The following is a 27,934-nucleotide window of genomic DNA, read 5'->3' as shown; positions in this document are numbered from 1 at the left end:
CCACCTCTGCTTCTCATGTGCCTTTTAAGATGCAGTTTTGTTACATACATTTTAATTTGTCAGCTGCCTCGGTGGCCCTTACGAGGGCAGAATGGCAGGGGTATAAATTTTGTTAAATAAAATCCCTGATGCAGCTCTTGAGACCCCCCCCCCCCCCCCCCATGCGGAGGGACAGGGTAAGGGGGAGAGTAAATCCAGCCTCCCCTGGCATCCAGCATTCTTTTCCGCTTCGCTGGGCATTGATGACCATGCGCTAGCCCACATCCCCTCGCGCGCATCTTTGCACCCTTTGGCCGTAGCCAGAGAAGGGGTCCGGCCTTGACTTGGCTGTCTCCGCAGGTGGGCGAGGGAGCCTCGTCTCGGACGACGGCTGGAACACCGTCCCCATCAGCAAGGGGAACCGGCCGATCGACACCACTCGGCTATCCAAGATCACAAAGGTAAGCCGTCCGGCCCAGGGAAGGGAGCTCGGGTTCTGGCGCTGCACCGGCGCACGAGGGCGCAGGCGCCAGCTTGGCTTCAAGACCGGCTTTCTTTCAGTTGCGGAGGAGGAATGAATGTTGAGAGCCCGCTTGCCGTGAGGTTGCAGGAAGCTTGGAGGCGCACGTTTTTTTCCTCTTTCTCTGCTCTCGCATCCAGACGTCAGCCGCTCCTGCGCGCATGGGGGAAAAAAAATAAATTGCACAAATTGATTCTGCCTAGCTCTGCTTCCAAAACTCAGCTTTTTTCTGAACCTGGGACACGCTTTGGCAGGGAGAGATGAGAGGTGAAGGAAAGAGAGGGCAGGAGGCAGATGGCATGTGGTGGTGGGATTCAAAGTCTTTTTGAACCCGTGGGGCACCTTTGGAAGTCTGGCGCGGGGTGTGGGGCAAAACCAAAAAATGGCTGCCGCAGTAGGAGGAGCCAGTCCCAAAATGGCTGCCGCAGGAGGCGGAACCAGCCACAAAATTTCAGGGATCGAAGCTTTGTAGAACTCTGATAAATTTCAACAATCTGGGTAGAAAGCTCCATTTAACAAGATGCCTTTTAATCTGCACAGCCAATCAGAAGCCCTGCTGGGCAAAAGCCCCACCTGGCCACACCCAATTTCTAAAAGCATTTGGTGGGTGCCCGCGGGTGCCGTGTTGGGGACCCCTGGACTAGTGTCTTTCAGAGGGGGCATAGGGTGTTAATTTTCACATCCTGACCACTGGAAATGGCAGTTTGGTGTAGTGGTTAAGTGTGCGGACTCTAATCCGGGAGAAGCGGGTTTGATTCCCCCACTCCTCCACATGCAGCTGCTTGGTGGCCTTGGGCAAGCCGTAGTTCTGATAAGAACTGTTCTTGAAAAAGGGCAGTTTCTGTCAGAGCTCTCTCAGCCCCACCTACCTCACAGGGTGTCTGTTGTGGGGAGGGGAAGGGAAAGGAGTTTGTCAGCCGCTCTGAGACTGAAGGGCGGGGTGTAAATCCCATCTGAGTGAAGGGCGGGGTGTAAATCCCATCTCCTCTTCTTCTAATTTGAGCCTGCTCCAAGGCCTTTCCTGAGACATATTCCACTTTTCCCGTACAATAGGGCAGGGGCCCCAAACCTTTTTTGAGCCTGCGGCCACCTTTGTAATTCTGACATAGTCTAGTGGGCACACCCAGAAACTCGCTGGCACAGGAGGCAGATCCAGCCACAAAACGGCTGCATCTGGTTACCTTCAGTCACTCAGTGAAGAATCTTACATTGTGGTGGCAGCTGCTGCCGTTTTTTAAACTTTTGCACAGCCAATCAGAGGCCTTGCTGGGCAAAAGCCCAACCTGGCCTCATCTACTTTTCTTTTAAAAAAAATTGTACTTAGTGCTTAGTTTACAAAGCTATCATATATACTAAACAGAAAAATCATGCTATTCTGAAGTACAAAATATAATTCAAAATATAAATCCGCTCGCTTTTCAAATAAAGTTAGATTACGTTTCCCCGTCAGATTATTAATGTAACGCTGTAACTGAATAATAATCATCCAGCAATCTATCACTGATTGGCACACAAAACATTAAGCTTTCTCTTGATAAAAGGGAGCCATTTCTCTAATGAAGAGGATTGATGAGTTGGGTCCTCTTTGGTGATAACGTCGTCTGCTATTTTGCCTGAAATTTAAAAATTCTCATAACTTAACATGCCATAATTGCACTATGGGGGTGGGTTTCCTTCCATTGTAGAGCAACAAACACGGGTTTGGGCGGCAGTTGACATAATCATGATCAATTCTTTTCTTTCTTTTTTTAAAGTACCCATTAGGTACACTTTTATTATTTTTCATATTATACACAACAAACATACATACAACATATCACAGACAACCACTTACAAACATAAAGCATACAATGAGATCAGTATACTTTCTTATAACTCTATTACCATATTAAAAAGTTTCTTTAGGTTTGTTTAAGTTTCTGTGTACTCTTATCTTTTTACCATAGTTTCTATTTAACTAAAAAAGATTAATCCTACCAAAAATTTCATTACTTTGAACTATGCATTTATATTGTACCAGTCATACAGTTTTTTCCACGTCTTTTGAAATGTTGGGTCCGTTGTCCCTCTCATCAATTCTTTTCTGTTCGTAGGAATTTTTGCATCCAGTTTGGTGTAGTGGTTAAGTGTGTGGACTCTAATCTGGGAGAACCGGGTTTGATTCCCCACTCCTCCACTTGCACCTGCTGATGTGACCTTGGGTCAGTCACAAGCTCTGGCACAGCTGTCCTTGAAAAAGAGCAGTTTGGGTCAGAGCTCTCTCAGCCCCACCCACCTCACAGGGTGTCTGTTGTGGGGAGGGGAAGGGAGAGGAGTTTGTAAGCCGCTCTGAGACTCCCAAGTGAAGGGCGGGGTATAAATCCAATCTCTTCTTCTCTTCTTCTTCTCCCATAAATTTAGAAATATTCTACTTGGGGCTCATCCACTCCCTACAGACAGTTGGTGGAAGGGGTCAGCAGGCGCCATAGCACCCCACGGGGGCGCCAAGTTGGGGGTCCCTACAATAGCGGCTAGCTTTCACTGCACTACAGGGCCTCTACTCCTGCCTGCCTGTCCGCCCCGCCCATGATCTATTGCCTCAGCTCCTTCACCGCTATGATCTGGATTCATAAGGACCAGTAACTTCACCCTGCAAGCTCCGCTCTCAGGAGGGGCCAGTTCAGTCAGCAGCAGTTGACTGACTGCCTCGTTCCTCCAGTCAGCGACCGACCAGCATCGTCTCTAATCCCTCCCCCGCTTTTCTCCGCAGCCCGGTTCCATCGACTCCAACAACCAGCTCTTTGCGCCCGGCGGGCGGCTGAGCTGGGGGAAAGGCAGCAGCGGCGGATCGGGCGCCAAGCCTGCCGAACCAAGTAAGGCCAGGGGCAAGCCCCGGTATCGCCAAGAACTGGTTCCGTCGGGTGGGCCTCAGAAAGCGGCCTCCGGCCTCCTAACCCCCCCGCCCCCCGTCTTTTCTCTCGCTCAGCCTCCGATTCCAACCGACCCGCCACAAGTACCTTGAATCGCTTCTCCGCCTTACAGCAGCCGGCTCCTCCAGAGAGCCAAGACATTCGGCGGGTGGTGCAAAGGTGAGTCTCCTCCTCGCCCTCCAAGGGTCGAGGGTCTTCTCCCGTCTCTTTGAAGGGGTGCCGTAAGGGTCGGGGCCGACTGGCAGCAGCACTCCACCGTCTCGGGCGTAACTTCCAAATCACGAGATGTGATAGTCCTACTGAGCACGGCACTGGGCAGGCTACACCTGGGGTATTGTGTGCAGTTCTGGAGGCCTCACTTCAAAAAGGATGTGGACAGAATGGAGTGGGTGCGGAGGAGAGCAATGAGGGTGATCGGGGGCCTGGAGACCAAGCCCTAGGAGGGAAGCTTAAGGGACTTAGGACTTGGGAAGGTTCAATCTGGAGAAGAGGAGGTGGGGGGGGCAGGATGGCTCTTTTGAAGTCTTTGAAGGGCTGTCGCTCGGATGGGGGCAGGGAGCTGTTACCGTTGGCAGCAGAGGAGAGGACTCGCAAGAATGGGTTGAAATTAAGGGCTGTATATTAGGAAAAACCTTCTTGCAATAAGAGTTGTGCGAGAGTGGATTCAGCTGCCTGGGGAGGTGGTGAGCTCCCCCTCCCTGGCAGTCTTTCAGCAGCGGCTGGACAAACCCTTGTCAGGGATGCTCTGGGCTGGTCCTGCGCGGAGCAGGGGGTTGGACTGGATCGCCTGTAGGGCCCCTTCCAACTCTGGGATTCTACGATTTTTTGGCATCACCTGCTGCCAATTCCTGGGGCCTCTTCTGCATGCAAGCCCGACGCTCTGCCACGGAGCCCATTTCAACCCATTTGTGCGAGTCCTGTCCAACGTTCCCTCTAAGCTGTGGAGTCTTGTGAGCAAAAGTTCTACTTTGTGAGCTCCTGGCCTTAAAGCTGTGAGCGAGAGATTGGGCCGCTGCATCAGTTAGTGTGCCCTGGAGCCTTCCTGAGCCGAGACAAAAATGTGTGAGCCGGAGGCTAAAGAACTGTGAGCTGGCTCACACTTACTCAGCTTAGAGGGAACACTGGCTCCTGTCCTCCACTACTGACCGAAGAAGCTCCCTACTTTCCTCTGAACGACGGCACGTCAAATACTAAAAAGAAGAGTAATCCTATCCCCCACCCCAACCTCCACTTCTGTAGGCTGGACATTCCCGTTTCCCCACAGCCTTTCTTTGTAAAGCTTCGTCTCCGCACTCCTGATGATCCTCATTGCTCTCCTCTGCACCTACTCAGAAGTGTCTGTGTCCTAGAGGAACAGCGTGCCATACCGGTTAGAGAGCTGGACTCAAATCTGGGAGGCCCAGGCTCGAATCCGCCACTCTGCCACGGAAGCTGGCTGGGTGACCTTGGGCCAGTCGCGTGCTCTCAGCCTAGCCTACCTCACAGGGTTGTTGTGAAGATGAAATGGAGGAGAGGCGAACGATGTAGGCCACCCTGGGGGGCCCCATTGGAGAGAAAGGAGGAGCATAGATGAACTAAATCAAAAGACCTCTAGAATTGTGCACAGTCCTCCAGATGGGGTCTTCTTCCTGGAAGGCTAACTAGGTCACCTAGTTTGGTGTAGTGGTTTAGGAGCTCTAATCTGGGAGAACCGGGCTTGATTCCCCACTCCTCCACATGCAGCCGCTGGTGTGACCTTGGGTCAGTCACAAGTTCTCTCAGAGCTGTTCTCTCCAGGGCAGTTCTCTCAGACCTCTCTCAGCCCCGCCCCCCCATGTCACAGGGTGCCTGTTGTGAGGAGGGGAAGGAAGATTGTAAGCCACTCCTTGGGTAGTGAAGGGTGGGGTATAAATCCAATCTCATCTTCTTCTTCTGCCTGTCCCGGGCGGCACCGGCAATCCGCAAGGACTCCGGAGCCTAGCCCCGTTGCGTTCTCTTCCCCTGCAGAAGCAGCACCAGCCGCGACCGTTCCGAGAAGGGCGGCGACCGAGGGGACCGCTTGGAACGTGAGCGGCCGGAGAGAGGCGAGCGCCTGGAGCGGTCGGAGAGGCCCGACCGGTCGGACCGGAACCGGGCCCCCGTCACCAAGCGCAGCTTCAGCAAGGAGATGGACGACAGGAGTCGGGAGCGAGAGCGTGAGCGGCAAGGGGTCCTCGAGAGCATCCGGAAGGTGTCCAGCATGACGGAGGAGCGGGACCGGAGCCGGGAGCCCGGTGAGCGGTGGGAAGGAGGCAGCCGGGCCGGGGGGGGGGGGTCATCCCTTCCTGGAATTCCGGGCCAGGAACATCACCTCTCTCCCTGTCTGCAGCAAAACGAGAACCGGTGGCTCCAGAGGTGCCCGCCAAGCCTGCTTTGTCTGAGGAAGAGCTGGAGAAGAAGGCCAAGGCCATCATTGAGGAATACCTCCACATCAACGACATGAAGGTCGGTGGCGCAAGTAGAGCAGAGGATGCTGGGAAAGGAAAGGGTTTCGGCCTGTTTTGGAGGGGGGGGTTGGTTTTAACTGGCGGATAAGGAAGCAGCGGGTTCGTGCAGTCTGCTTCGTGCAGTGGCGCAATGCTGAGGAAGGTCTGTGTAGTTTAGAACATAAAAAGAGCCCTGCTGGATCAAACCACTGGTCCATCCAGTCCAGCATCCTGACTCACACAGTGGCCAACCACTGGAGGGCCAACAGCAGGGCAGAGAGGCCGAGGCCTTCATAAGAACATCAGAAGAGCCCTGCTGATTCAGACCAGTGGTCCCTCCATTCCAGCATCCTGTCTCACACTGTGGCCAGCTAGTTCCTCTGGAGGGCCAACAGCAGGGCAGAGAGGCCGAGGCCTTCCTAAGAACATCAGAAGAGCCCTGCTGGATCAGACCAGGGGTCCATCTAGTCCAGCATCATGTCTCACACAGTGGCCAACCAGTCCCTCTGGAGGGAGGACCAACAACAGGGCAGAGAGGGCATTGCCTTCCCCTGATGTTGCCTCTTGGTGCTGGTATTCACAGGTTGACCTCCCCTGAACATGGAGGTTCCCTTCAATCATATGGTTAATAGCCATTTACAGACCTTCCTCTGTGGATCTGTCCAATTCCCTTTCAAAGCTATCTATCCCTGTGGCCATCACTACATTATCTTGCAGAAAATCCCACATTTGTGTGAAGAAGTATTTCCTTTTGTTAATCCTGAACCTACTGCTCGTCAACTCCATTGGGTTCTCCAAGTTCTAGTCTTCCGAGAGAGGGAGGAAAGGTCCTTTCTGTCCACTCTCTCTTGTTACGCTGTATCCTCTGCATAATCCTAGAAACGTCCTGTCACATTTCCCCTCCTCTTCGCTGTCTCTTTTGTAAACTGAAAAGTCCCAGACTCTTTACCCTTCGTTGGGGTGTTGTGGGTTTGCGCCCTTTGAACCCGCTCACTTACATTCAAGTCCCCATTCAGCTTTCAAGGAGGCCGTGTCAGTCTCCTGTACAGGAACTCAGTTAACACTCTCAGCCAAGGAAATAACATTTAATTCATTCATCATCCACCTTCCAATCCATCCAGGATTCGTAGGGGAGAAGCTGGGGGATAATGGGCAAACTCTTTGAAAGTTGGCCTGTTCACCGTTGCCTGTCTCGGGCCCTGTGATGCCCTGCTGGCGAAAGAGCACTAAACACGTTCTGGGGTATCATCCCAAAACAGAATACTACTACTACTACTACTTCTTTTTTTTTTGAATTTTGAAATGTTTATGAAGATCAAGTGTAACCTATCAAAACATACAATAACTGCAAAACATTATGCAGAAGTCTTGAGAATCCGAAATTACAAACCAATCGGTTAGTCACTAACAAAACATTAACATACATCTATAGTTATAACAGGAGCTGCAGTGGCTCAAGTGGTTAGGACGCTGAACTGCAGGCTGTGGAAGGTCAGTAGTTCAGCAGTTCGAGACCCGAGTGTGCCACATGACGGAGTGAGCTCCCGTCTCTAGTTCCAGCTCCTGCCAACCTAGCAGTTCGAAAGCAAGAAATTGCAAGTAGATAAATAGGGACCACTTCGGTGGGAAGGGAACAGCATTCCGTGCGCCTTGGCGTCTAGTCATGCCGGCCACATGACCACGGAAACGTCTTCAGACAGCACTGGCTCTTCGGCTTTGAAATGGAGATGAGCACCGCAACCCTAGAGTCGGATTCGACTGGCTTTCGAGCAAGGGAACCTTTACCTTCACCTTACAGTTATAACATAATAAGACGGTATCGATTCCGTTCACCTATACAAAAGTGCTGTTTAAACCATACATTCCAATGAGTTGAGTCAAGTCTGTTGCTCTGATATACAAGAGGAGTCTCGGCAGTAAGGCGAAGGTCAAGGTGAAATCAGAAGTCCACTTTATGAAGTCCACATGGCTCCAGCCATGTGTGGTAGCTCATCCTAGAGGGAAGCACATTATGCTCTGCCATGGAGTCAAGTACTGGATACCAGGTAAGTACCGAGAACTTTCTCCAATCCAAGTTTATCTCGTATTTTCCCTTGTTTTACTAGATCTGAGAGACAAGTCAGATCTAGTCAAACAAGGGAAAATACGAGATAAACTTGGATTGGAGGAAGTTCTCAGTGCATCTATTCCCTGGTTCCGGTATTTACAGCTGAAGAACATGATTGATCATCTAGCTCAAACTGACATATTCACCAGACCTACTACTACTTCTTCTTCCTTCTTCTTTCTTCCTCCTCCTCCTCCTCCTCTTCTTCTTCTTCCTCTTCCTCTTCTTCTTCTACTTCTTCTTCTTCTTCTTCTTCTTCTTCTTCTTCCCTGAGTACACAGGGCTCTGGGCGATTCACAACAAATTAAAGCATACAAAAATGCAGATTAAAATCAACAAACAGCTTATCTTAATTCCACCATCCCCAGCTGGCGTCTATAGTTTGACTCAAAAACCTCCTCTGGGCTGTTCTTCCGTCTCACGGGCAGGTTTTCGGAGGAGGCCGAAGCGGGCGGGGCAGGAGCAGTGTTCCCTCTAAGCCGAGTCAGTGTGAGCCAGCTCACAGGGTTTTTTTAGCCTCCGGCTCACACATTTTTGTCTCCGCTCGGGAAGGGATGGGCTCCAGGGCAAAGTAATGGATGCAGGAGCCCAATCACTCGCTCACACCTTCCATGCCGGTAGCTCACAAAGGAGAATTGTTGCTCACCAGACTCCACGGCTTGGAGGGAGCATCGGGTAGGAGGGTGCCGGCTGTGATGGAAACCGTTGGCTGTCCTCAGGCAAAAGCCCGGCAGAACATCTCTGCCCTACAGGGCCCCGATGGAGGTTGGCAGAGAGTCCCACCAGGTCGGAGACGGGCCGGAAAAACCGCGGCTCTGGTCGAGGGCAGCCAGATACCTTCAGGGCCAGGGATCACCAGCAGATGAGAATGCATTGGGTGGCCCATGGGAACTGAAAGCACATCAGAATTTCCTGGGGGGGGGGGGGGAGAGGCCAGTTTGGAGTAGTGGTTAAGTGCGGGGACTCTAATCTGGGAGAACCGGGTTTGATGCCCCACTCCTCCACTGGCACCTGCTGGATGACCTTGGGCAAGCCGTAGTTCTGATAAGAGCTGGTGCGGGGGGGGCACAGTGGGAGGGCTTCTGGAGTTCTTCTGGCCCCCCTGGGGGACCTCCTGAGGACACCTGGGGTTCTGTCCACTGTGTGACACAGAGTGTTGGGCTGGATGGGCCACTTGCCTGAACCAACATGACTTCTCTTATGTTCTTCTGCCTCTCCAGTTTGGTGTAGTGGTTAAGTGTGCGGACTCTAATCTGGGAGAACCAGGTTTGATTCCCCACTCCTCCACTTACACCTGGCTGGATGACCTTGGGCAAGCCGTAGTTCTGGCACAGCTGTCCTTGAAAAAGAGCCGTTTCTGTAAAGAGCTCTCTCAGCCCCACCCGCCTCACAGGGTGTCTGTTGTGGGGAGGGGAAGGGAAAGGAGTTGGTAAGCCGCTCCGAGACTCCTTTGGGTAGTGAAGGGCGGGGTATAAATCCAATCTCCTCCTCCTCCTCCTCCTCTTCTTCTTGTGTGAAGTGCCGTCAAGTTGTTTCTGAGAGCTAAGCACTGGTGCAACCCTTCCTGCCAGTTTGGTGTCGTGGTTGAGTGCGCGGACTCTAATCTGGGAGAACCGGGTTTGATTCCCCCACTCCTCCACTTGCACCTGGCTGGATGACCTTGGGCAAGCCGTAGTTCTGATAAGAGCTGTTCTTGAAAAAGAGCAGTTTCTGTCAGAGCTCTCTCAGCCCCACAAGGTGTCTGTTGTGGGGAGGGGGAGGGCAAGGAGTTTGAAAGCCGCTCTCCTCCTCCTCCTCTTCTTCTTCTTCATGTTTTGCGGCTCTCAGACATCTGACATTTACTCTGTGGGGCTCTTAAGCTGAGCAAGTTTGGAAACCCCTGCTCTGCCTGGATCATCCCGAGCGCTCTCATTCCCTCTTTCGCAGGAGGCCCTCCAGTGCGTGCAGGAGCTGGGCTGCCCCTCCCAGCTGTACATCTTCGTGCGGAACGGCATCGAGTCGACGCTGGAGCGGAGCACCATCGCCCGCGAGCACATGGGGCTGCTGCTGTACCAGATGGTGAAGGGGGGCTCCCTCTCCAAGGAGCAATACTACAAAGGGTAATGGAGGGCCCCCCCCTGACCCCGGGGGAGAGGGTGGCGACGGCGCTATCCCTGTCTCAGCAGGCCACATAAAACTCTTGACGGCTCCCCCCCTTTCCTTCCTCCGCCACAGGCTGCTTGAGATCCTGGAAATCGGGGAGGACATGGAGATCGACATTCCGCACATATGGCTGTACTTGGCGGAAATCATCACCCCCATCCTGAGGGAAGGGGGCATCCCCATGGAGGAGCTTTTCAGGTAAGCCGGCCCCCGGTACCCTGTGCTCTCCTGTTCCCTCTAAGCTGAGTTAGCGTGAGCCGGCTCACAGTTTTTTTAGCCTCCGGCTCATGCATTTTTGTCTTAGCTCGGGAAGGCTGGCTCCAGAGCAAACCAATTTACGCAGCAGCCAAATCGCTCGCTCACAATTTTAATGCCAGGAGCTCACTGTCGGGGTCCTTAGTCAGGTTACGCACCACAGGGCTTCATGAGAAGATAACGGTTTATTGGTAAATCCAGTACTAGAGACACGTGTACAGCTTGTGTCAGGAATGGCCGCCACTACTAGGGCCTCTGACTTATACTAGAATCAAACATCCCCCCGGTAAGCGTGAGCCAATGGATACATCTCGCGCGGGCGGGCAAAGCAAGCAGGCAAAGCAAAAGCCGTTAACTTTCCCAGCCAAGTAAAACTGCAGCTGGAGCATCTACAAGGTCAAGCATAAGATAGCAAACAGTTGGTGAGCCAGGGAGAGCTGAGACAGAAAACGGGAGGGAACCCCTCCACATTCCAAACCTATGACAGGGCTACCTAACACTCACAAAGTAGAATTTTTGCTCACAAGATTTCACAGCTTAGTCATGGGCGTCGAACTCATTTGTTACGAGGGCCGGATCTAACATAAACGGGACCTTGTTGGGCCGGGCCTTGTGTGTCATAAAAGGTAATGCCAGGTAATGGAAATATAAACTTTATAAAGGACACAGACAAACACAAAGATTTTTTTAAACTTTATAAGTAACACATTTCCAGTGAGTTCGACACCCCTGGCTTAGAGGGAGCACCCCCCCGGGGGGGGGGAGCACATGAAACTGACTCATATTGAATCAGGCCTTCGAGTCCATCGAGGTCAGTATTGTCCACTCTGGCTGGCAGCAGCTCTCCAGGGTCTTAGGCGGAGGTGGTTTCCCATCACCGACTGCCTAACCCTTCTAGCAGGAGATGCCGGGGATTGGATCCGGGACCGTCTGCATGCCAGGCAGGTGCCCTGCCACAGAAGGCACTTTATCCTGATTGGCCTTTCAAGGCCAGTGCTGTCTGCTCAGACTGGCTGGAGCTCTCCAGGGTCTCAGGCGGAGGTCTTTCACATCACCTCTTGCCTGGTCCTTTAGAGACGCCTGGGATTGGACCCAGGACTTTCTGCATGCACTGAGCCATGGCCTAGAGGAAACTGCCTCATCTTGATCAGTCTATCGAGGTGAATGTTGTCTGCTCTGACGAATAGCTGCTCTCCAGGGTCTCAGAACTCAGAGGTCTTTCCCATCACTTGCGGCCTGGTCCTCTTAATGGGTGGTGCTGGGGATTGAACCTGGGACTTCCTGCATGCTAAGCAGAGGCTCTTCCACTGAGCCATGGCCTAGAGGAAGCTGCCTTATTGGCCTGTCAAGGTGAGTGTTGTCTGCTCTGACTAGCAGCAACTCTCCAGGGTCTCAGAGCTCAGAGGTCTTTCCCATCACTTGCGGCCTGGTCCTTTTGATGGGTGGTGCCGGGGATTGGACCTTGGACCTTCTGCATGTAAAGCAGAGGCTCTTCCGCTGAGCCACAGCTCCCATCCACCTTTGTACCCATAATGAGACTGACCCCTTTCTGCTTCTGCAGGGAGACCGCCAAGCCCTTGGTGCCGATTGGCAAGGCCACTACTCTGTTGCTGGAGATCTTGGGCCTCCTCTGCAAAGGGATGGTAAGTTGCTTTTCTACCCACGATTCTGCCTCGTCTTGCTTCTGCCGCCCACCTTTCAAACGAGTACAGAGAAGAACCAGGTTAAGAACAAGATACCAAATATTTATAGTGGTTATCTAACGTTCTGTAATCTTTCCAAATACTATTCTTACAGAAGATATACGATTCTTAAAGGGATAGTACAACAACAGCACTCCAAAAGGTAAGCACAATGGTTGCTGAAGTCCCTTATTTTGTTCTTTTCTTCCAGGTTCCCGAAGAGACCCTCCGGCTTCCCAGCCACCAAACATATTACCGGTGTGGGCGTGTTTTTGCAGACTTCCTCAAAGTCGCATACAATGCGAAAATGTCACCTGGAACTATAAGTAAAAGTAGGGCTCTTTTTGTAGCAGGAACGCCTTTGCATCTTAGGCGACACACCCCTAATGTAGTCAATCCTCCAAGAGCTTACAGAGCTCTTCTTACAGGGGCTACTATAAACTCTTGGAGGATTGGCTACATTAGGGGTGTGTCGCCTAATATGCAAAGGAGTTCCTGCTACAAAAAGAGCCCTGAAAAGTAATATTAACAAAAAACTAATTCAGGATACATCATTTGTAATATCCGTTATATAATCCGTATATTATTTATAGTAAGCTTACCCTGAGCCTTTATATGTTATTTCCTGACATTGATTCGCTCTCCGCAGAATAAATTCTCCCCAAAGTAAAGGCGGCTTGTCCGCTTCATTACAAAGTGGTGAAAAGGTTCTAATGGAACAGACTGCCGCCTTTACTTTTAGAAGAATTCATTCTGTGGAGAGCAGAAAAGTTGGCCGGGTTTTGGGGGGAGGGGGGGAGCCGAAAGTGACGCGAGTTGCTGAGCGCATGCGCGAAAAGGGCAGTTGGCGCCAGGGTGGGTCGCGCGCACCCTCGCGGTTGAAGAGAAAAAGAAGGGGGGGGGGGGGGGGGAACCGTAAGAGACTTTAGCAACCTTCGTCCTTAATTTGGACTGTCACACTACCCTTTAAGAATCGTATATCCTTGTAAGAATACTATTTGGAAAGATTCCTGAATGTTAGATCACCACTATAAATATTTGGTAGCTTGTTCTTAAAACGGTGCCATTATTTTCTCTACTAGCTACAGGACACCGTGGCCCTTTTTGTAGATTTCAACTTTCTAAGTGGGCATAACCTGCTTCAACTTCTGTTCTTCATTTAGTTGGCACTCCACCTTTCTCCCAGCTGGTTGGTGGGGGAGAATTACCCCCTGAAAATAGACAGGAAGCAGGAAATAAATGTGATGTCAGGGGGTGCGGCGGTGGCTCAAGTGGTTAAGACGCTGAACTGCAGGCTGTGGAAGGTCGGTAGTTCAGCAGTTCGAGACCCGAGTGTGCCGCATGATGGAGTGAGCTCCCGTCTCTAGTTCCAGCTCCTGCCAACCTAGCAGTTCGAAAGCAAGAAATTGCAAGTAGATAAATAGGTACCACTTTGGTGGGAAGGGAACAGCGTTCCGTGCGCCTTGGTGTTTAGTCATGCCGGCCACGTGACCACGGAAACGTCTTCGGACAGCGCTGGCTCTTTGGCTTTGAAACAGAGACGAGCACCGCAACCCTAGAGTCGGACTCGACTGGCTTTCAAGCAAGGGAACCTTTACCTTTACCTTAACAACCCTGTGAGGGTAGGTTAGGCTGAGAGCATGTGACTGGCCCCAAGATTCCATGGCAGAGTGGGGATTCGAACTCGGATCTCCCAGATCGTAGCTCCTAAGCACTATACCACCGTTGGCTGCATGTTCTGTGGGAATGACCTGCAGGTGGTTTCTCCGATCCAAGCACTAACCAGGGCTGACCCTGTACAGTTTCAAGACAGACATTCAGAGGTGGCTTGCCATTGCCTGCCCCTGCATAGCAACCCTGGGCTTCCTGGGTGGTCTCCCATCCAAGCACTGACCAGGGCCGACTCTGCTTAGCACCCAAGTTCTGACAAGCTCAGGCGAGCCCGGGCTCTTTGGGCTGCTGTTAGGGAGAATTGCCGCAATGCAGGACGGTAGCTACAGTGGTGCTGGGGGGGGGGCTCTGCCCCCCTTTCTCAAAGGCACAGCCCCACAAGAATTTCTCTCACAAATGCTTTTTCCCAATCATTTTAAAACATTTTTTTAAAAGGCGTGAGCTCCTTGAAGCAGAGTGGGGTGCTGTAGTTGACCGATTCCTACACTGAGCAAGGGGGTTGGAGTAGGTGACCTCTAGGATACCTTGTGACGCTGTGTCAAGAAACTGGTCTCCTTTAGGAGAGTTTTTTTCTGCCTGAGTGTTCGCTTCCTTGCCTATAGAGTCATCACCCCCCACCTGCTGGCTTGCTGATTCAAGCTGGCAGAAGTGATTAACTTGCAGCAGCTGAGAACTGTCCTGTAAAGTGGCTGACAGCTTGCAGTTTAGAGATCTATCCTGGTAACCGCTTTCTATTGGCTGAATTGCTTTTCTGTCTGCACTGAGAACTTGTGCCCCACCGGAATAAAGTTTTCCCCACGAGCCACAAAATCCCGACTGTGGGCCTGCCGCAACCGTGACCTTCTCTTTCTTCTCTGTAGAGCCACAAGAAGGCCGGAACACTGTGGAGAGAAGGGGGTCTCAGCTGGAAGGAATTCCTGCCCGAAGACGAGGATGTCAATAAGTTCATCACCGAGCAGGTGAGTGGCGCTGAAGGCCACAGGGGTTTCCTCGGCTCTCCCACGTGTCCTTCCCCAGTTCCGTGTCGACTATTGCGAGTTTCGGTGGGGAGGGCTCCTTTCGGCAGCCGCCACGGCCTGCAGCTCTGACCAGCTTCCTCCTTCCTCCCAAAAATCAGCAAATACCGTGCTACAGATGGTTATAAAATATCTCAAATAATTTCTATATATTTTTTGTTTTATATTTTTACAATTTACTCACCACGTTATTTATCATATAAGCCTTAATACATAGAGAGAATCGTATATCAAAACGTCTAAGTATCGTCTCTTAATATATCACAAAAGATATTGCACAACCCCTTTATTAATATCAGTCCTCCTTAATTGTACAGAAGTTTTAAGAGGGAGGTCTCCTTTAAGTCTGTTTTGAGGGAGGACTCCTTTAAGTCTATTTTGAGGGAGGTCTCCTTTAAGTCTATTTTGAATAAGTGCTCAGTCTTCCTCCAACAGAGGTCCAGATATCCTCCTGTTCCAGTGTCTTCCTCAGGGAGTTCAACAGATATTTCCAAGCACAAGGTTGCCAGATACCAAAATATTTATCCAATTTTTTCAATGAACGCTGCAAAACGTCTCTCTTAGTGAGCTCAAAGCTTCCTCCAAAGTGAATAGCAGCTCTGACCAGCTTCCTTCTTCCTCCCGCCTGTTCCAGAAAGTGGAGTACACGATGGGCGATAGCTCAGACGCGCCCAGCCGCAAGGAGCTGACTTCCGAAGAGCTGTGCAAGCAGCTAGACAAGCTATTGAAAGAGAACGCGAATTACCAAAGAATATACGACTGGATTGAGGTGAGCGGGACTTTAGCAAGGTTGGCCCTGATTAGATGGGAGACCGCCAGCAAAGTCCAGGGTTGCTAGATTGAGGCAGGCAATGGCGGACCACCTCTGAACGTGGAAAACCCCAGGTGGTCACCAGTGTTCCCTCTAAGGTGAGTGAGTGTGAGCCAGCTCACAGTTTTTTAGCCTACGGCTCACACATTTTTGTCTCAGCTCAGGAAGGAGGGCTCCAGAGCAAACTGACTGATGCAGTAGTCAGATCACTTGCCCACAACTTTAATGCCAGCAGCTCACAAAGTAGGATTTTTGCCCACAAGACCCCACGGCTTAGGGGGAACATTGGTGGTCACTCTAAGTTGGCCACGACTCGACCAGCTCTTTAGACACAGACGCCGACTTGACTTGGATAGTCCAGGATTGCCCGATCTCATCAGATCTCAGAACCTCAGCTGGTTCGGCCCTGGTTTGCACACGGACGTGGTACCACCAAGGACGTCTGGGGTTGCTACACGGAGGCAGACGATGGCAGACGGAGCCTGCTGTGCGGGGAGGGCGGGATGCAAATCCGATAAAATGAATGAATACAATAAATACAAACTGTCCCTTGCCTTGAAAACCCTGTTGGGGTAGCCATAAGTCTGCTGCAAATTGATGGCACTCTCCACCGCCAAAAGAGCCGTCATCTGCTTATCCACAGAGCCAATTTGGTGTAGTGGTTAAATGCGTGGACTCTAATCTGGGAAAACCGGGTTTGATTCCCCACTCCTCCACATGCAGCTGCTGACGTGACTCCGGGTCTGTCATAAGTTCTCTCAGAGCTGTTCTCTCAAGGACAGTTCTGGAAAGAGCTCTCTCAGCCCCACCTACCTCCCAGGGTGTCTGTTGTGGGGAGGGGAAGGGAAAGGAGATTGTAGACTGCTCTACACTCTGAGTGAAGGGCGGGGTATAAATCCAATCACTTCTCTTCTTCTTCTTGTATACTCAAATTATCTTATATCCCAATATGCTTGGAGCGCTGAGTAGTTCCACCAGATATGTAGAAACGTGCCAGTCATGTCTCAGTATTGGCTAGAAACTGAGCTAAACCTTCTTGCCCACCCTTTCTAATTCCTTTGCATCTTCTTTTCCACCAGGCAAACTTGAGTGAACAGCAGGTCTCATCCAACATGTTTGTCAGGGCCCTGATGACGTCGGTGTGCCATTCAGCTGTTGTCTGTAAGCATCCATGTGTGTTTGTCGCTGGAGGGGAGGGAGCTGTGGTCTGCAGGGAGTGTTGTGCTCTGGTTATCTCCTGGGGGCTGGAATTTCATTCCGTTCCTGGTTTGTCATAGGAAATGGAGCAGAGGTCCATGAGTGGCTATTAGCCACAAGGTATAGATGGAACACTCTGTCTGGGGCAGTGATGCTCTGTATTCTTGGTGCTTGGGGGGCAAGAGTGTGAGGGCTCCTGGAGTTCTAGCCCCACTGCTGGACCTCCTGATGGCATCTGGGTTTTGGCTGCTGTGTGACCCAGAGTGTTGGACTGGATGGGCCATTGGCCTGATCCAGGATGGCTTCTTTTATGAAATGGTCTTATTGGTCAACCTAGCTTAAAGTCGCCACCTCCGACGTGGCAGTGGGTTCTCTCAGTCAGGGAAAAGATCGGTCTGAACTCCTGCTATTCCCAAGATCTGGAGATGTTGAGGAACGATGAACCTGGGATCTTCCGCATGCTGGTGTGAATGATCATATGTTTGGTTGATAGAACAGTACAGGCCAGGGGTCTATGAAGAAGTCCTTGGGCTCATTTGGAATTCTGACACAGGTTGGTGGGAGCAGCCATAAAATGGCTGCTGTAGGAGACAGAGGGAAAAAAGGAGAACGAAATTGTCCAGAGTCACCTTTAAGACCAACAAAGTTTTATTCAAAGTGTAAGCTTTCGTGTGCAAAGCACATCTCTTCAGACAAATGTAACAAAATCTCCTCAGGTTATTTACAGGAAAGGGGGGGGCAGCCGTTAGGAGGGGCCACTGAGAGCCAAGATGCACATGCAGAGCTGAAATTGGATTGGGTGGCCGGTAAGATCAGTGAATAGCAGCAAATGAGCACGTGAATGCAAGAGTTAACAGAAAGATGTGAGAAGGAACCTACCAACACTGTGGTGGCAGCGCCTGCCAAAACAATGTTAAATCTAACCTGCACGGCCTTTCAGGAGTTCTGTTGAGCAAGAACCCAACCTGTCTTCCGAAATGCTTGGTCGGCACCAGGAAAGGTGTCGTCAGCAGGTTCTATGGTGCCCCTGGGCACCACGTTGGGGATTCCAACGTGGGCAATCTGGGGTTGGAATTTTTGTTTTGCTGACTTTCCACCCGGTTTAGAGTCTCCAAGGTGGTGAACAATCACAATCCCAATTATAAAAATACTAATGATATAAAACCAATTAGAAACAACAATTGAAACAAAGCTCATAAACAGAAAGGGGAGGTCAGTGAGACGAAACAGGCAAATATGTCTTCAGCAACTGGCACAGGACAGTGGGCGATCATTGAGGGGTTTTTCAGGGAAGGTGTGACTGGCGTGGCCTAGTTGGGGGCCAGGTGATGGGGCAAAGAGTAAAAGTTGCCCACCTGGGAAGCCCTAAGCATATCTTTTTTTGGATTTGAAGTATACTGTACACACTTGTCAGTGCAATAGGAACATAAGAAGAGTCCTGCTGGATCAGACCAGTGGTCCCTCTAGCCCAGCATCCTGTCTCATACAGGGGCCAACCAGTTCCTCTGGAGGGCCAACAACAGGGCACAGAGGCCGAGGCCTTCATAAGAACCTCAGAAGAGCCCAGCTGGATCATACCACTGGTCCCTCTAGCCCAGCATCCTGTCTCATACAGGGGCCAACCAGTTCCTCTGGAGGGCCAACAACAGGGCACAGAGGCCGAGGCCTTCATAAGAACATCAGAAGAGCCCTGCTGGATCAGACCAGTGGTCCCTCTCGTCCAGCATCCTGTCTCACACAGGGGCCAACTTGTTCCTCTGGAGGGCCAACAACAGGGCATAGAAGCCAAAGCCTTCACAAGAACATCAGAAGAGCCCTGCTGGATCAGACTAGTGATCCATCGAGTCCAGCATCCTCTCTAGGGGTGTGCAAAAAAAAAGCTGGTATTTTTCACGTTTGGGTAAATCAGACCCGGAAAATATCGGTAAATGCCGAATTTCCCCATTCCTGAATATATTTGGGTCCGATTTACACCACCCGGGGGAAAGGAGGTATGTTAGAATGCCTTCTTTCCCTCTGGTAGACCCTGCAGAGTTCCCTGTCAATTTCACTCCCCCAGCTGGGAGTGAAATTGACAAGGGAGAGCCTGGCTCTCTGCCTTCCCTTCTCAAGCTGACAAATTGTAGCTGGAAAAGGGCAGGCAGGGAACTTAGGCATGTTTACAATGCCTTTCTTTCCCTCCCCGATCTCAGGGAGGGAAAGAAAGGCATTTTAAACAAGCCTATTTCCCTTCCCGGTCTTCTCCAGGCACCCCGTGGCTGCGGGGCACCTGGAGAATATTGGGAAGGGAATCAGGCATGTTTGCCTGGCTGCCCTTAGTCTCCCCAGCCTGCGTGCCTTGGCAGGCTGGCTGGGGAGACCGAGGGCAGCCAGTCAAACATGCCCCCTTACTTCCCTGGGCCTCTCCGCTATTGCGGAGAAGCCCAGGGAAGGGGGTAGGGGCCATGTTTAAATGCCTTTCTTTCCCTCCCTGATCCCATGGTTGCAGGGCACCTGGAGAAGATCGGGATGGGAAGCAGGCATGTTTGCCTGGCTGCCCTCAGTCTCCCCAGTCTGCGTGGCTACGGGGCACCTGGAGAAAATCAGGAAGGGAAGCAGGAGAAGATCGGGGAGGGAAAGAAAGGCTGGGGAGACCGAGGGCAGCCAAGTAAACATGCCTGTTTCCCTTCCCGATCATCTCCAGGTGCCTGGCAACCGCAGGGCCCCTGGACAAGATCAGGAAGGCGAGCAGGCATGTTTACAGTGCCTTTCTTTCCCTCCCCAACATCGGAGAGGGAAAGAAAGGCATTTAAACCCAACAGCTGATTGGCAGCTGAGCCGACTGTTAGGTTTAATGAGACCTGTTTCGTATAGCAAAATGAACCTGAAAAAAGCCTGATAATTACAGGCTTTTTCGGGTTCAGCTATACCAGTAGCTGAATATTGTATTTGGCTTATGCCGAATGTTTTTGGTATTTTTCGGGTATTTTTTCGGTTCGGCTATAGCTGAATGCACACCCCTAATCCTCTCTCACACACTGGACAACCAGTTCTTCTGGAGGGCCGACAACAGGGCACAGAGACCGAGGCCTTCAGAAGAACATGAGAAGAGCCCCGCTGGATCAGACCAGTGGTCCCTCTAGTTCAGCATCCTATCTCACACAGTGGCCAATTAGTTCCTCTGGAGGGCTAACGGTAGGGTAGAGAGGCCAAGGCCTTCTCCTGGTTTTTCAAGTATTTTATTATTATTGAAAACATTTTTAGGGTGCCTCTCCACCCAAATGGGGTCCCCAAGGCACACAACCTGAATCGGACCCTCTGTCCATCAAGGTCAGTCTTGTCTACTCAGACTGGCAGCGGCTCTCCAGGGTCTTAAGGCAGACGTCTTTCACATCACCTACTGCCTAATCCTTTTAAAAAAAACAAAAAAACTGGAGATGTCGATTGAACCCAGGACCTTATGCATGCCAAACAGATGCTCTACCACTGAGCCGCAGTCCCTCCCCGTATGATGTGAGGATAAAATGGAAGACGGGAACAACGTAAGCCTTTTAGAGGTCCCTATCGGGGCCCGGAAGGCAGGTTAGAAACTCATGAAGGGTGCGAAGGATGCAATGTATATGTGAGCAACCCTTTCCCTCCCGCCACTGCAGTCGAAAATCCGTACCGGATGGACAGCGCGGTGATCAAAAGCCGAGCCAAGCTGCTGCAGAAATACGTGAGCGACGAGCACAAAGAGCTGCAGGCCCTCTACGCCTTGCAGGCCCTCGTGGTGAAGCTGGACCAGCCAGCAAGTAAGTGGGACTCCCCGGCCACAGGGAAACATCTCCCCCCCCCCCCCCGCCCCCACAGGAAGCTTCAGGGGGGGGGGGGCTGCATGGGGCCCATTACCCTTGGGTACATCTGCCTTGGCTCTGGCTGAATGAGGTCTGGATAATAATAATAATCTTTTTAAGACTGTTCTGCTTTTCAGGTGGGGATAGCCGGCAACGCTCCCTCTTTAAGCTGTGGAGTCTTGTGAGCAAAAAATTCTACTTTGTGAGCTATTGGCATTAAAGTTGTGAGCGAGCGATTGGGCCGCTGCTTAAATTAGTTTGCTCTGGAGCCCATCCTTCCTGAGTGAAGACAAAAACGTGTGAGCCGGAGGCTACCAAACTGTGAGCTAGCTCGCACTCACTCAGCTTAGAGGGAACACTGGTGGTTCTAATTTTGCTGCCGTTGCTGGTTTTGCCTTATCGCATTTGGTTTTTATGGACACTTCGATCATACATAGGGTTGCCAGCTCTGGGTGGGGAAATATCTGGAGATTTTGAGGGGTGGGGTGTGTTTTTTGTGTGGAGGGGGGGACTTCAGCCGCAGAGGATGCCCTAGAGTCCATCCTCCAAAGCAAGCATTTCATCCAGGGGAACGGATCTCTGTTGCCGGGAGACCAGTCGTAATAGCAGGCCACACCTGGAAGTTGGCAACACTGATCGCACAGCATTGTTGTCCAGTCTCTCCAGTGCCTGCACGTCGCTATGGAGGTTGGACAGGGTGCCGTATAATCAGCTATCCACACAATCAGAGGCAGTCCATCAGAATCAGCAGCGGTAATGCGGAAACAGCGAGGCGAAGTAGAGATTATTTTAACGAGCCCTCGTAGGGGTGGTGGAAGAGTGTGTCAGAGCCAGTGTTCCCTCTAAGCTGAGTAAGTGTGAGCTAACTCACAGTTTTTTAGTCTCCGGCTCACAGATTTCTGTCTTAGCTCAGGAAGGATGGCTTCAGAGCAAACTAATTTATGCAGTAATCAACTTGCTTGCTCACAAAGCAAAATTTTCACTCATAAGACTCCACATCTTAGAGGGAGCGTTGGTCGGAGCTGCAGCTCATTTCTCTCTCTCTCTCTCTCTCTCTCTCTCTGCGCCTCAAGATCTGCTCCGCATGTTCTTCGACACCTTGTACGACGAGGACGTGATTAAAGAGGAAGCCTTCTACAAGTGGGAGTCGAGCAAGGACCCGGCCGAGCAGCAAGGGAAGGGGGTCGCGTTGAAATCGGTCACCGCTTTCTACACTTGGCTGCGGGAAGCCGAGGACGAATCCGACAACAACAACTGAGCGCCGACACCGGTGGGGGGCGGCGGCGGCCCAGCTGCTCCGTCTGCGGGAAGCCGAGGACGAATCCGACAACAACAACTGAGCGCCGACACCGGTGGGGGGCGCCCCCCCCTTCCGCGGAGCCTTGGACTCCCTCGGGGAGATAGCGTGGAGGGAAGGGCAAGCAGGTTTGCGGCCATTGTCCTCCCTCCCCTTCTCCCGTTTAGGACTTCTTCTCCTTCCTTTTGATTTTTTTTCGTTGGTTTTTTTTCTTTTCGATTTTTTTTTTCCGTTTTAAAGGCCTGTATTGGTTTGTGTCTGACGATAATAAATTGATGCTGAAGGAGGTAGGTGTTGCTGTGGGCACTCCGCTCAGCCCTCCCCCCACTCCGGGCCAATGCCCTGGGCAACCCGGATGATTTTAATGAGTGTGGGGCCGCCCCCCCTGACTTTTGCAGTTGCAAAGCACCCGAAACACGTTGTCTCCGGAAGAGGGTTAGGGGGAGGCCGATGACTGCCGCTTCCCCCACCGCCCGCCTTTCCCAGTTATTGCTGAAATATAGAGAGAGTATATAAATATATATATAAAATATAAATATAGACTTATTAAATCTTTTGAGGTTTGAGAGGATAGGACTCTAGCGTCCGCAGACTTTTGTCCTCTTTTTTTTGTTTTGTTCCCGCACCCCCCTACACCGACCCGCACCCTTGGATCACCGCTTGGAATCACACAAACCTCTCGATGGACGCTTGAAGGTCCCTGGGGGGGGTGGGGTGGCGGGGGCTTGGCCTCTCCCCCTCTCTCTGCACGCACCCGCCCGCAACAGTGCTTTATTGGCTCCTCGGGCCCCCCTGCCTCCCGCCCCCCCGCCCCTTTCCCCTCCACAGGGCCACGGTTGCGCGATCTGCCTCGTCCATGCCGGACAGTTAAAAAAGGAGCCGCGCCTGTAATTAAAATTGGGGGGGGAAACGAAAAAACAAAGAAAAACGAGGATTCGATTACCGGTCACATGAATTTGTAAATATTTTTTTGCTTTTTTTTTTCTTTATGGAGTATTTAATTGAAGATTTAAAGGCATCTTTTCACCGTAAACTGGAAATAAAAAAAAAAGAACATTGCTAAATCAAGGTGACGTGTACTGCTGTCCCCATCCGGCGTCACCTAAGTAGGTTTTATCCCAAGGGCCGGCTTTTCCCAAGCCCGGCTCCGACCGCCTGACCCGGCAGAGGTTTCCGTGCGCTCTGAGCTGCCTTCTCTTGGGGAGGACGGCCAGACCTTTGAAAGGGTGAGGCTCTCCCCCCACATCCAAGGACCCGAAACACATCTGACGCCCGAAGAATTTCTCAGGAGTATGGGAGAGGAGGAGGTTTGGGCAGCAGGAGGCACCCGCCAAGGGCAGGAACCTGACGTGGGTCAACTCCGGCAAGCGTCTCCGGCTTGGGTGAAGCGTACCAATCGTGGCTGCGCATGGGCACAAAATGTGCCTGAGTTCCCCCCCGCCCCCAGCCATGCCAGTTGTAAAACTGTAGGAGATGTGAGTGTTGGAAGAGTGTTGAACGGTAATTTAATTGTGTGCTGCAGTGGGTATTGCGGGATGTGAAAAGCTCACCAAAGGAGCTTAGACTTCTGAAGAAGAGAAGAAGAGATTGGATTTATACCCCGCCCTTCACTACCCAAAGGAGTTTCAGAGCGGCTTACAAACTCCTTCCCCTTCCCCCTCCCCACAACAGACACCCTGTGAGGTAGGTGGGGCCGAGAGAGCTCTGACAGAAACTGCTCTTTTTCAAGAACAGCTCTGACAGAACTGTGGCTTGCCCAAGGACATCCAGCAGGTGCAAATGGAGGAGTGGGGAATCAAACCCGGTTTCCCCAGATCAGAGTCCGCGCACTTAACCACGACACCAAACTGGGGTGTGAAAAGCTCGCCAAGGGAGCTTAGACTTTTGAGATCAATGAATGGAACATTGAGTTTCCTAGATAGTCCATTCACATATTCATTAATAAGGTGTCGGAGCAAGAACCCAACAGTTTTAAAGTTAAATCCCCTGACCTTAAATCATCCTAATTGTTCAGCCAGTGCTACTCATAATCTCGACAGAGGCAATACGCAGGGCAATATACTGTGATCCCTTACAGAATATATCACAGACTTTAATTTTGACTATTCAGGGGTGAGGCACAGGTAACGGAGAAATCTGTGCCCACCCAGTTTACCCCAATGTGGGCGGTCAGGTTAGAACGGATAAAAGGAAATACTTCTTCACCCAAAGAGTGATTAACACCTGGAATTCACTGCCACAGGAAGTGGTGGCGGCTACAAGCATGGACGGCTTCAAGAGGGAATTGGATAAGCATACGGAGCAGAGGTCCATCAGTGGCTATTAGCCACAAGGTATAGATAGGGGCTCCGGGGCAAGGGATGCTCTGTCTTCTTGGTGCTTGGGGGGGCCAACAGTGGGAGGGCTTGTAATGTCCTGGCCCCACTGCTGGACCTCCTGATGGCCCCTGGTGTTTTTGGCCACTGTGTGACAGAGTGTTGGACTGGATGGGCCTTTGGCCTGATCCAGCATTGGCTTCTCTTATGTTCTTATGTACCCCTAGACTTAGTAGCGGGAAGGGATGAAGACAGCTGTTCTGGACCTATGTTTACCCAGGTCCTTCCTGGCAAACAGCGGTGGGAGGGGGGGCTTACGGAGCAGCGGGGAGGCCCATCCAGTGTACAGCGATGTGCCCACATCGTCATGTCGGGGTGACGCTCTGGTATTTGGGCAAAAACCCTGTTGATTTTGGCTTCTGCCAGAGAGTTTTTGCCTAACTACCAGAGCGTCGTCCCCGGGGCTGTTTTTGTAGCAGGAGCTCCTTTGCATATTAGGCGACACACCCCCTAATGTAGCCAATCCTCCAAGAGCTTACAGAGCCCAACCTCCCAGATGTGATGGTGTCCCTTCCAGGTCACATGGGCAGCAACATAGACACTTCGCTGCATCTCCTTTTTAAACAGCCAGTTTGGTGTAGTGATTTAGGAGAGCGGACTCTAATCTGGGAGAACCAGGTTTGATTTCCCCCCACACACACACTCCTTCACATGCAGCTGCTGGGGTGACCTTGGGTCAGTCACGGTTCTCTCAGAGCTGTTCTCTCTAGGGCAGTCCTCGAAAGAGCTCTCTCAGCCCCACCTACCTCTCACAGGGGTGTCTGTTGTGTGGGGAGGGGAAGGGAAAGGAGTTTGTAAGCCGCTCTGAGACTCCTTCGGGTAGCAAAGGGCGGGGTATAAATCCAATCTCCTCCTCTTCTCTTTGAGGTAAGTTCCCCCTCTTGCTGGCCAGCTGATTGGCGGTGGGGGGGTGGGGTCTGTCAGTGGGGGAACCCTGCCTCCACGGGTGTGTGTGTGTGTGTCTTGCAACCCTCTCTGGACCGGAGTTGACACTGCAGAGTGGCCCGTACTGGATTCCCGGAGCGCTCCTGGCAGACTTGGTCAAATTCAGAGGCTGCTCTGTTTCTCTGTCCTCCGCGACTCCCGCCAGCCCCTTTTCTGTTCTCTCTGCTGATCACATCAAATTCCGAACCGAGCATGAATTCGCTTAGTGTCTTTTGGAGACCGCACTGGGGATTTTGCAGGGTCAAAAGAGTCTGTTAGCAGGCAGGGAAGCCCGGAAAGCAGGCAGCTGGACAAAGTGTCGTGGTGGTGGTGGGGGAAACCCCATCCATGGGCTGTCAGCAGTTGAGGTCTAGGAACTTCTAGCTCTACGGTGAGGCTTCCCAGTAAGCCAAACACGGCTGGATTCAGGTCAATGAAATTACAAGCCACAGAGTTTTGACTGCTGGGCTCTGTTCTCTGGAATCTTGAATGCAAGAAGCTGCCCCATACTGAGTCAGGCAAGCTGCTCTGTCAAGGTCAGGATTGGCCACTCAGACTGGCAGCAGCTTTCCCATCACCTACCGACTGGTCCTTTCTGACTGGAGGTGCCGGGGACTGAACCTGGGACTTTCTTCACGCCAAGCACAGGCCTCTCACGCTGAGCCACAGCCTCTCTTCTGAGTATCGTCTTCTCTGACTGGCAGTGTCTCGCCAAAGTTTTGTGGGTTTTTTTTTGGGGGGGGGGAGATCTGTCACATCACCCGCTGCCCAAACCTTCGTGAGATGCCAGGGATTGAACCTGCGCTCTCCTGCATGCCAAGACGATGCTGTATACCTGACCCGTGGTCCTTTCCCAAGGGGGGGGGGAGGAAGTCCCCCTACAGTGGACTTTAAGAAGGGGATGGCAAATGACAAGGTTACACTGACGAAAGCCGCGTTGGCCCCTTTGACGTCTCCAAGTGCAGAAGCGCTGTGTTTGAAGGCTGTACGATTGGTTTCCCTTTCTCTGTTGTATTCTGCGTAATGTTGGGAAACACGTCCGGATCTCCGTATTCATCTTTCATTCCCAGAAGCTGTGGGTCGGATCCAGACTCAACACATGTGTAAGGTAAAGGTCAAGGCTTCCCTTGCTCGAAAGACAGTCGAATCCAACTCAGGGTTGCGGTGCTCATCTCCATTTCCGAGCCGAAGAGCCAGCGCTGTCCAAAGACATCTCCGTGGTCGTGTGGCCGGCATGACTAGACGCCACGGCGCACGGAACGCTGTAACTTACCCACCGAAGCAGTGCCTATTTATCCACTTGCAATTCCTTGCTTTCAAACTGCTAGGTTGGCAGGAGCTGGAAGCAGAGACAGGAGCTCACTCCGTCATATGGCACGCGGGTCCCGAACTGCTGAACTACTGACCTTCCAGCCTACAGTTTCGAAATGCTAGGTTGGCAGGAGCTGGGGCCAGAGACGGGAGCTCACGCCGTCATGCGGCACTCAGGTCTCGAACTGCTGAACTACAGACCTTCCGGTCTGTAGCTCAGCGTCTTAACCACTGAGCCAGCGCAGCCCCTAACATGGAGTGAAGCAAGAGGGGGGGGGGAGTAATTCCTGCCAATTTCCTCTTCTTGATGCCACATCTAATGTATTCTCCATTCTTCCTGTGGGTTTCTCAGCCTTCAAGAGAGTGGCTTTTCTGGGCCTTGGGCAAGGAGAAAGGAATAAGGGCAAAATCCTTTTCACAAGGCTTGTTGGCAGTGTTCACTCTAAGCTGAGCTAGTATGAGCTAGTTCATAGTTTTTTTAGTCTCCAGCTCACCCATTTTTGCCTTAGCTCAGGAAGGATGGCTCCAGGGCAGACTAATTTAGCCAAATCACTCGCTCACAGCTTTAACGTTGGTAGCTCACAAAGTAGAATCTCTGCTCACAAGACTCCACAGCTTAGAGGGAACGTTGCTAGCAGAAGTTTTGGCCAAACCTTTTGTTAATTTCTGTCCGTTGGGAATCAGCAGTGCGTTTTAACTCGCCTTCTGAGATATACTCAATGCAGGGTTCTGAATTTGGCCGGTTGAGGATTCCGGCTTTGGATTTAAAATCAAGCTTCCTGCTCTCGGTGTGGTGGAACTTTCTAACGTACACAAGCAAGGCCTCTGCTGTTGGTATGTGTCCCTTTGGTGCCCTGGATGGGACTTTGAGCCGGTTTGGTGGTGTGGTTAAGAGTGGCGGACTCTTAATCTGGAGAGCCGAGTTTGATTCCCCGTTCCTCCTCTACATGAAGCCGGCTGGGTGGCCTTGGGTCAGTCACAGTTCTCTCAGCTCTCTCAGCCCCACCTACCTCACAGGGTGTCCATTGTGGGGAGAGGAAGGGGAGGAGATTGTAAGGTACTCTTGAGTGAAGGGCAGGGTGCAAATTCTGGATCCTTTCAGACTGGGATAAGGAAGATCATAGTCCGTAAAAAACTCTCAGGCACCTATGGATGTGGTGTTCTCAAGGGGTGCAGCGGTCTTGATCAGTGGTGATAGCCCTCGTTCAGTAGGCACGGGGGGGGGGGGGGGGGGTATACTTTAGCTCCCAGACTGGCCCTCCCTGGCTAGGCGATCACCAGACATGGCTTTTTTTCTGAGCCTACGGTGCCAGTCCGTTTCTGGTAGTTTGATGTAGTGCAGACCTTAATCTGGAAGAACCGGGTTTGATTCCCCACTCCTCCACATGCAGCTGCTGATGTGACCTTGGGTCAGAGCCAAGTTCATTCAGAGCTGTGTTCTCAAGGACAGTTCTGGAAAGAGCTCTCTCATCCCCACCT

At 51.8% G+C, this 27,934-nt stretch overlaps 1 protein-coding gene across 6 annotated transcripts in view; it reads left to right on the top strand.

Annotated features, from left to right (window-relative positions):
• EIF4G1 (eukaryotic translation initiation factor 4 gamma, 1) overlaps positions 1-21,842 on the top strand; it is a 134,814-nt gene extending 112,972 nt beyond the window's left edge. For all 6 annotated transcript variants that reach the window (XM_015427022.1, XM_015427045.1, XM_015427037.1 and 3 more), the window contains 13 exons: positions 340-440; positions 3,249-3,351; positions 3,465-3,567; positions 5,395-5,660; positions 5,756-5,871; positions 9,886-10,058; positions 10,174-10,299; positions 11,918-11,999; positions 14,570-14,668; positions 15,360-15,494; positions 16,616-16,697; positions 20,366-20,506; positions 21,622-21,842. In XM_015427022.1, the coding sequence (XP_015282508.1) occupies positions 340-440; positions 3,249-3,351; positions 3,465-3,567; positions 5,395-5,660; positions 5,756-5,871; positions 9,886-10,058; positions 10,174-10,299; positions 11,918-11,999; positions 14,570-14,668; positions 15,360-15,494; positions 16,616-16,697; positions 20,366-20,506; positions 21,622-21,806 (1,712 nt within the window). In that variant the 3' untranslated portion in view covers positions 21,807-21,842. The remainder of the gene's footprint in view (positions 1-339; positions 441-3,248; positions 3,352-3,464; positions 3,568-5,394; positions 5,661-5,755; positions 5,872-9,885; positions 10,059-10,173; positions 10,300-11,917; positions 12,000-14,569; positions 14,669-15,359; positions 15,495-16,615; positions 16,698-20,365; positions 20,507-21,621) is intronic.
• Positions 21,843-27,934: the final 6,092 nt, after the last annotated feature.

Source organism: Gekko japonicus, unplaced genomic scaffold (assembly GCF_001447785.1).
Source record: "Gekko japonicus isolate JY-2015 unplaced genomic scaffold, Gekko_japonicus_V1.1 scaffold238, whole genome shotgun sequence".
NCBI lineage: Eukaryota > Metazoa > Chordata > Lepidosauria > Squamata > Gekkonidae > Gekko > Gekko japonicus.
The sequence above is the reverse complement of the archived record's forward strand: the minus strand, read 5'-3'. Positions and strand labels throughout refer to the sequence as shown.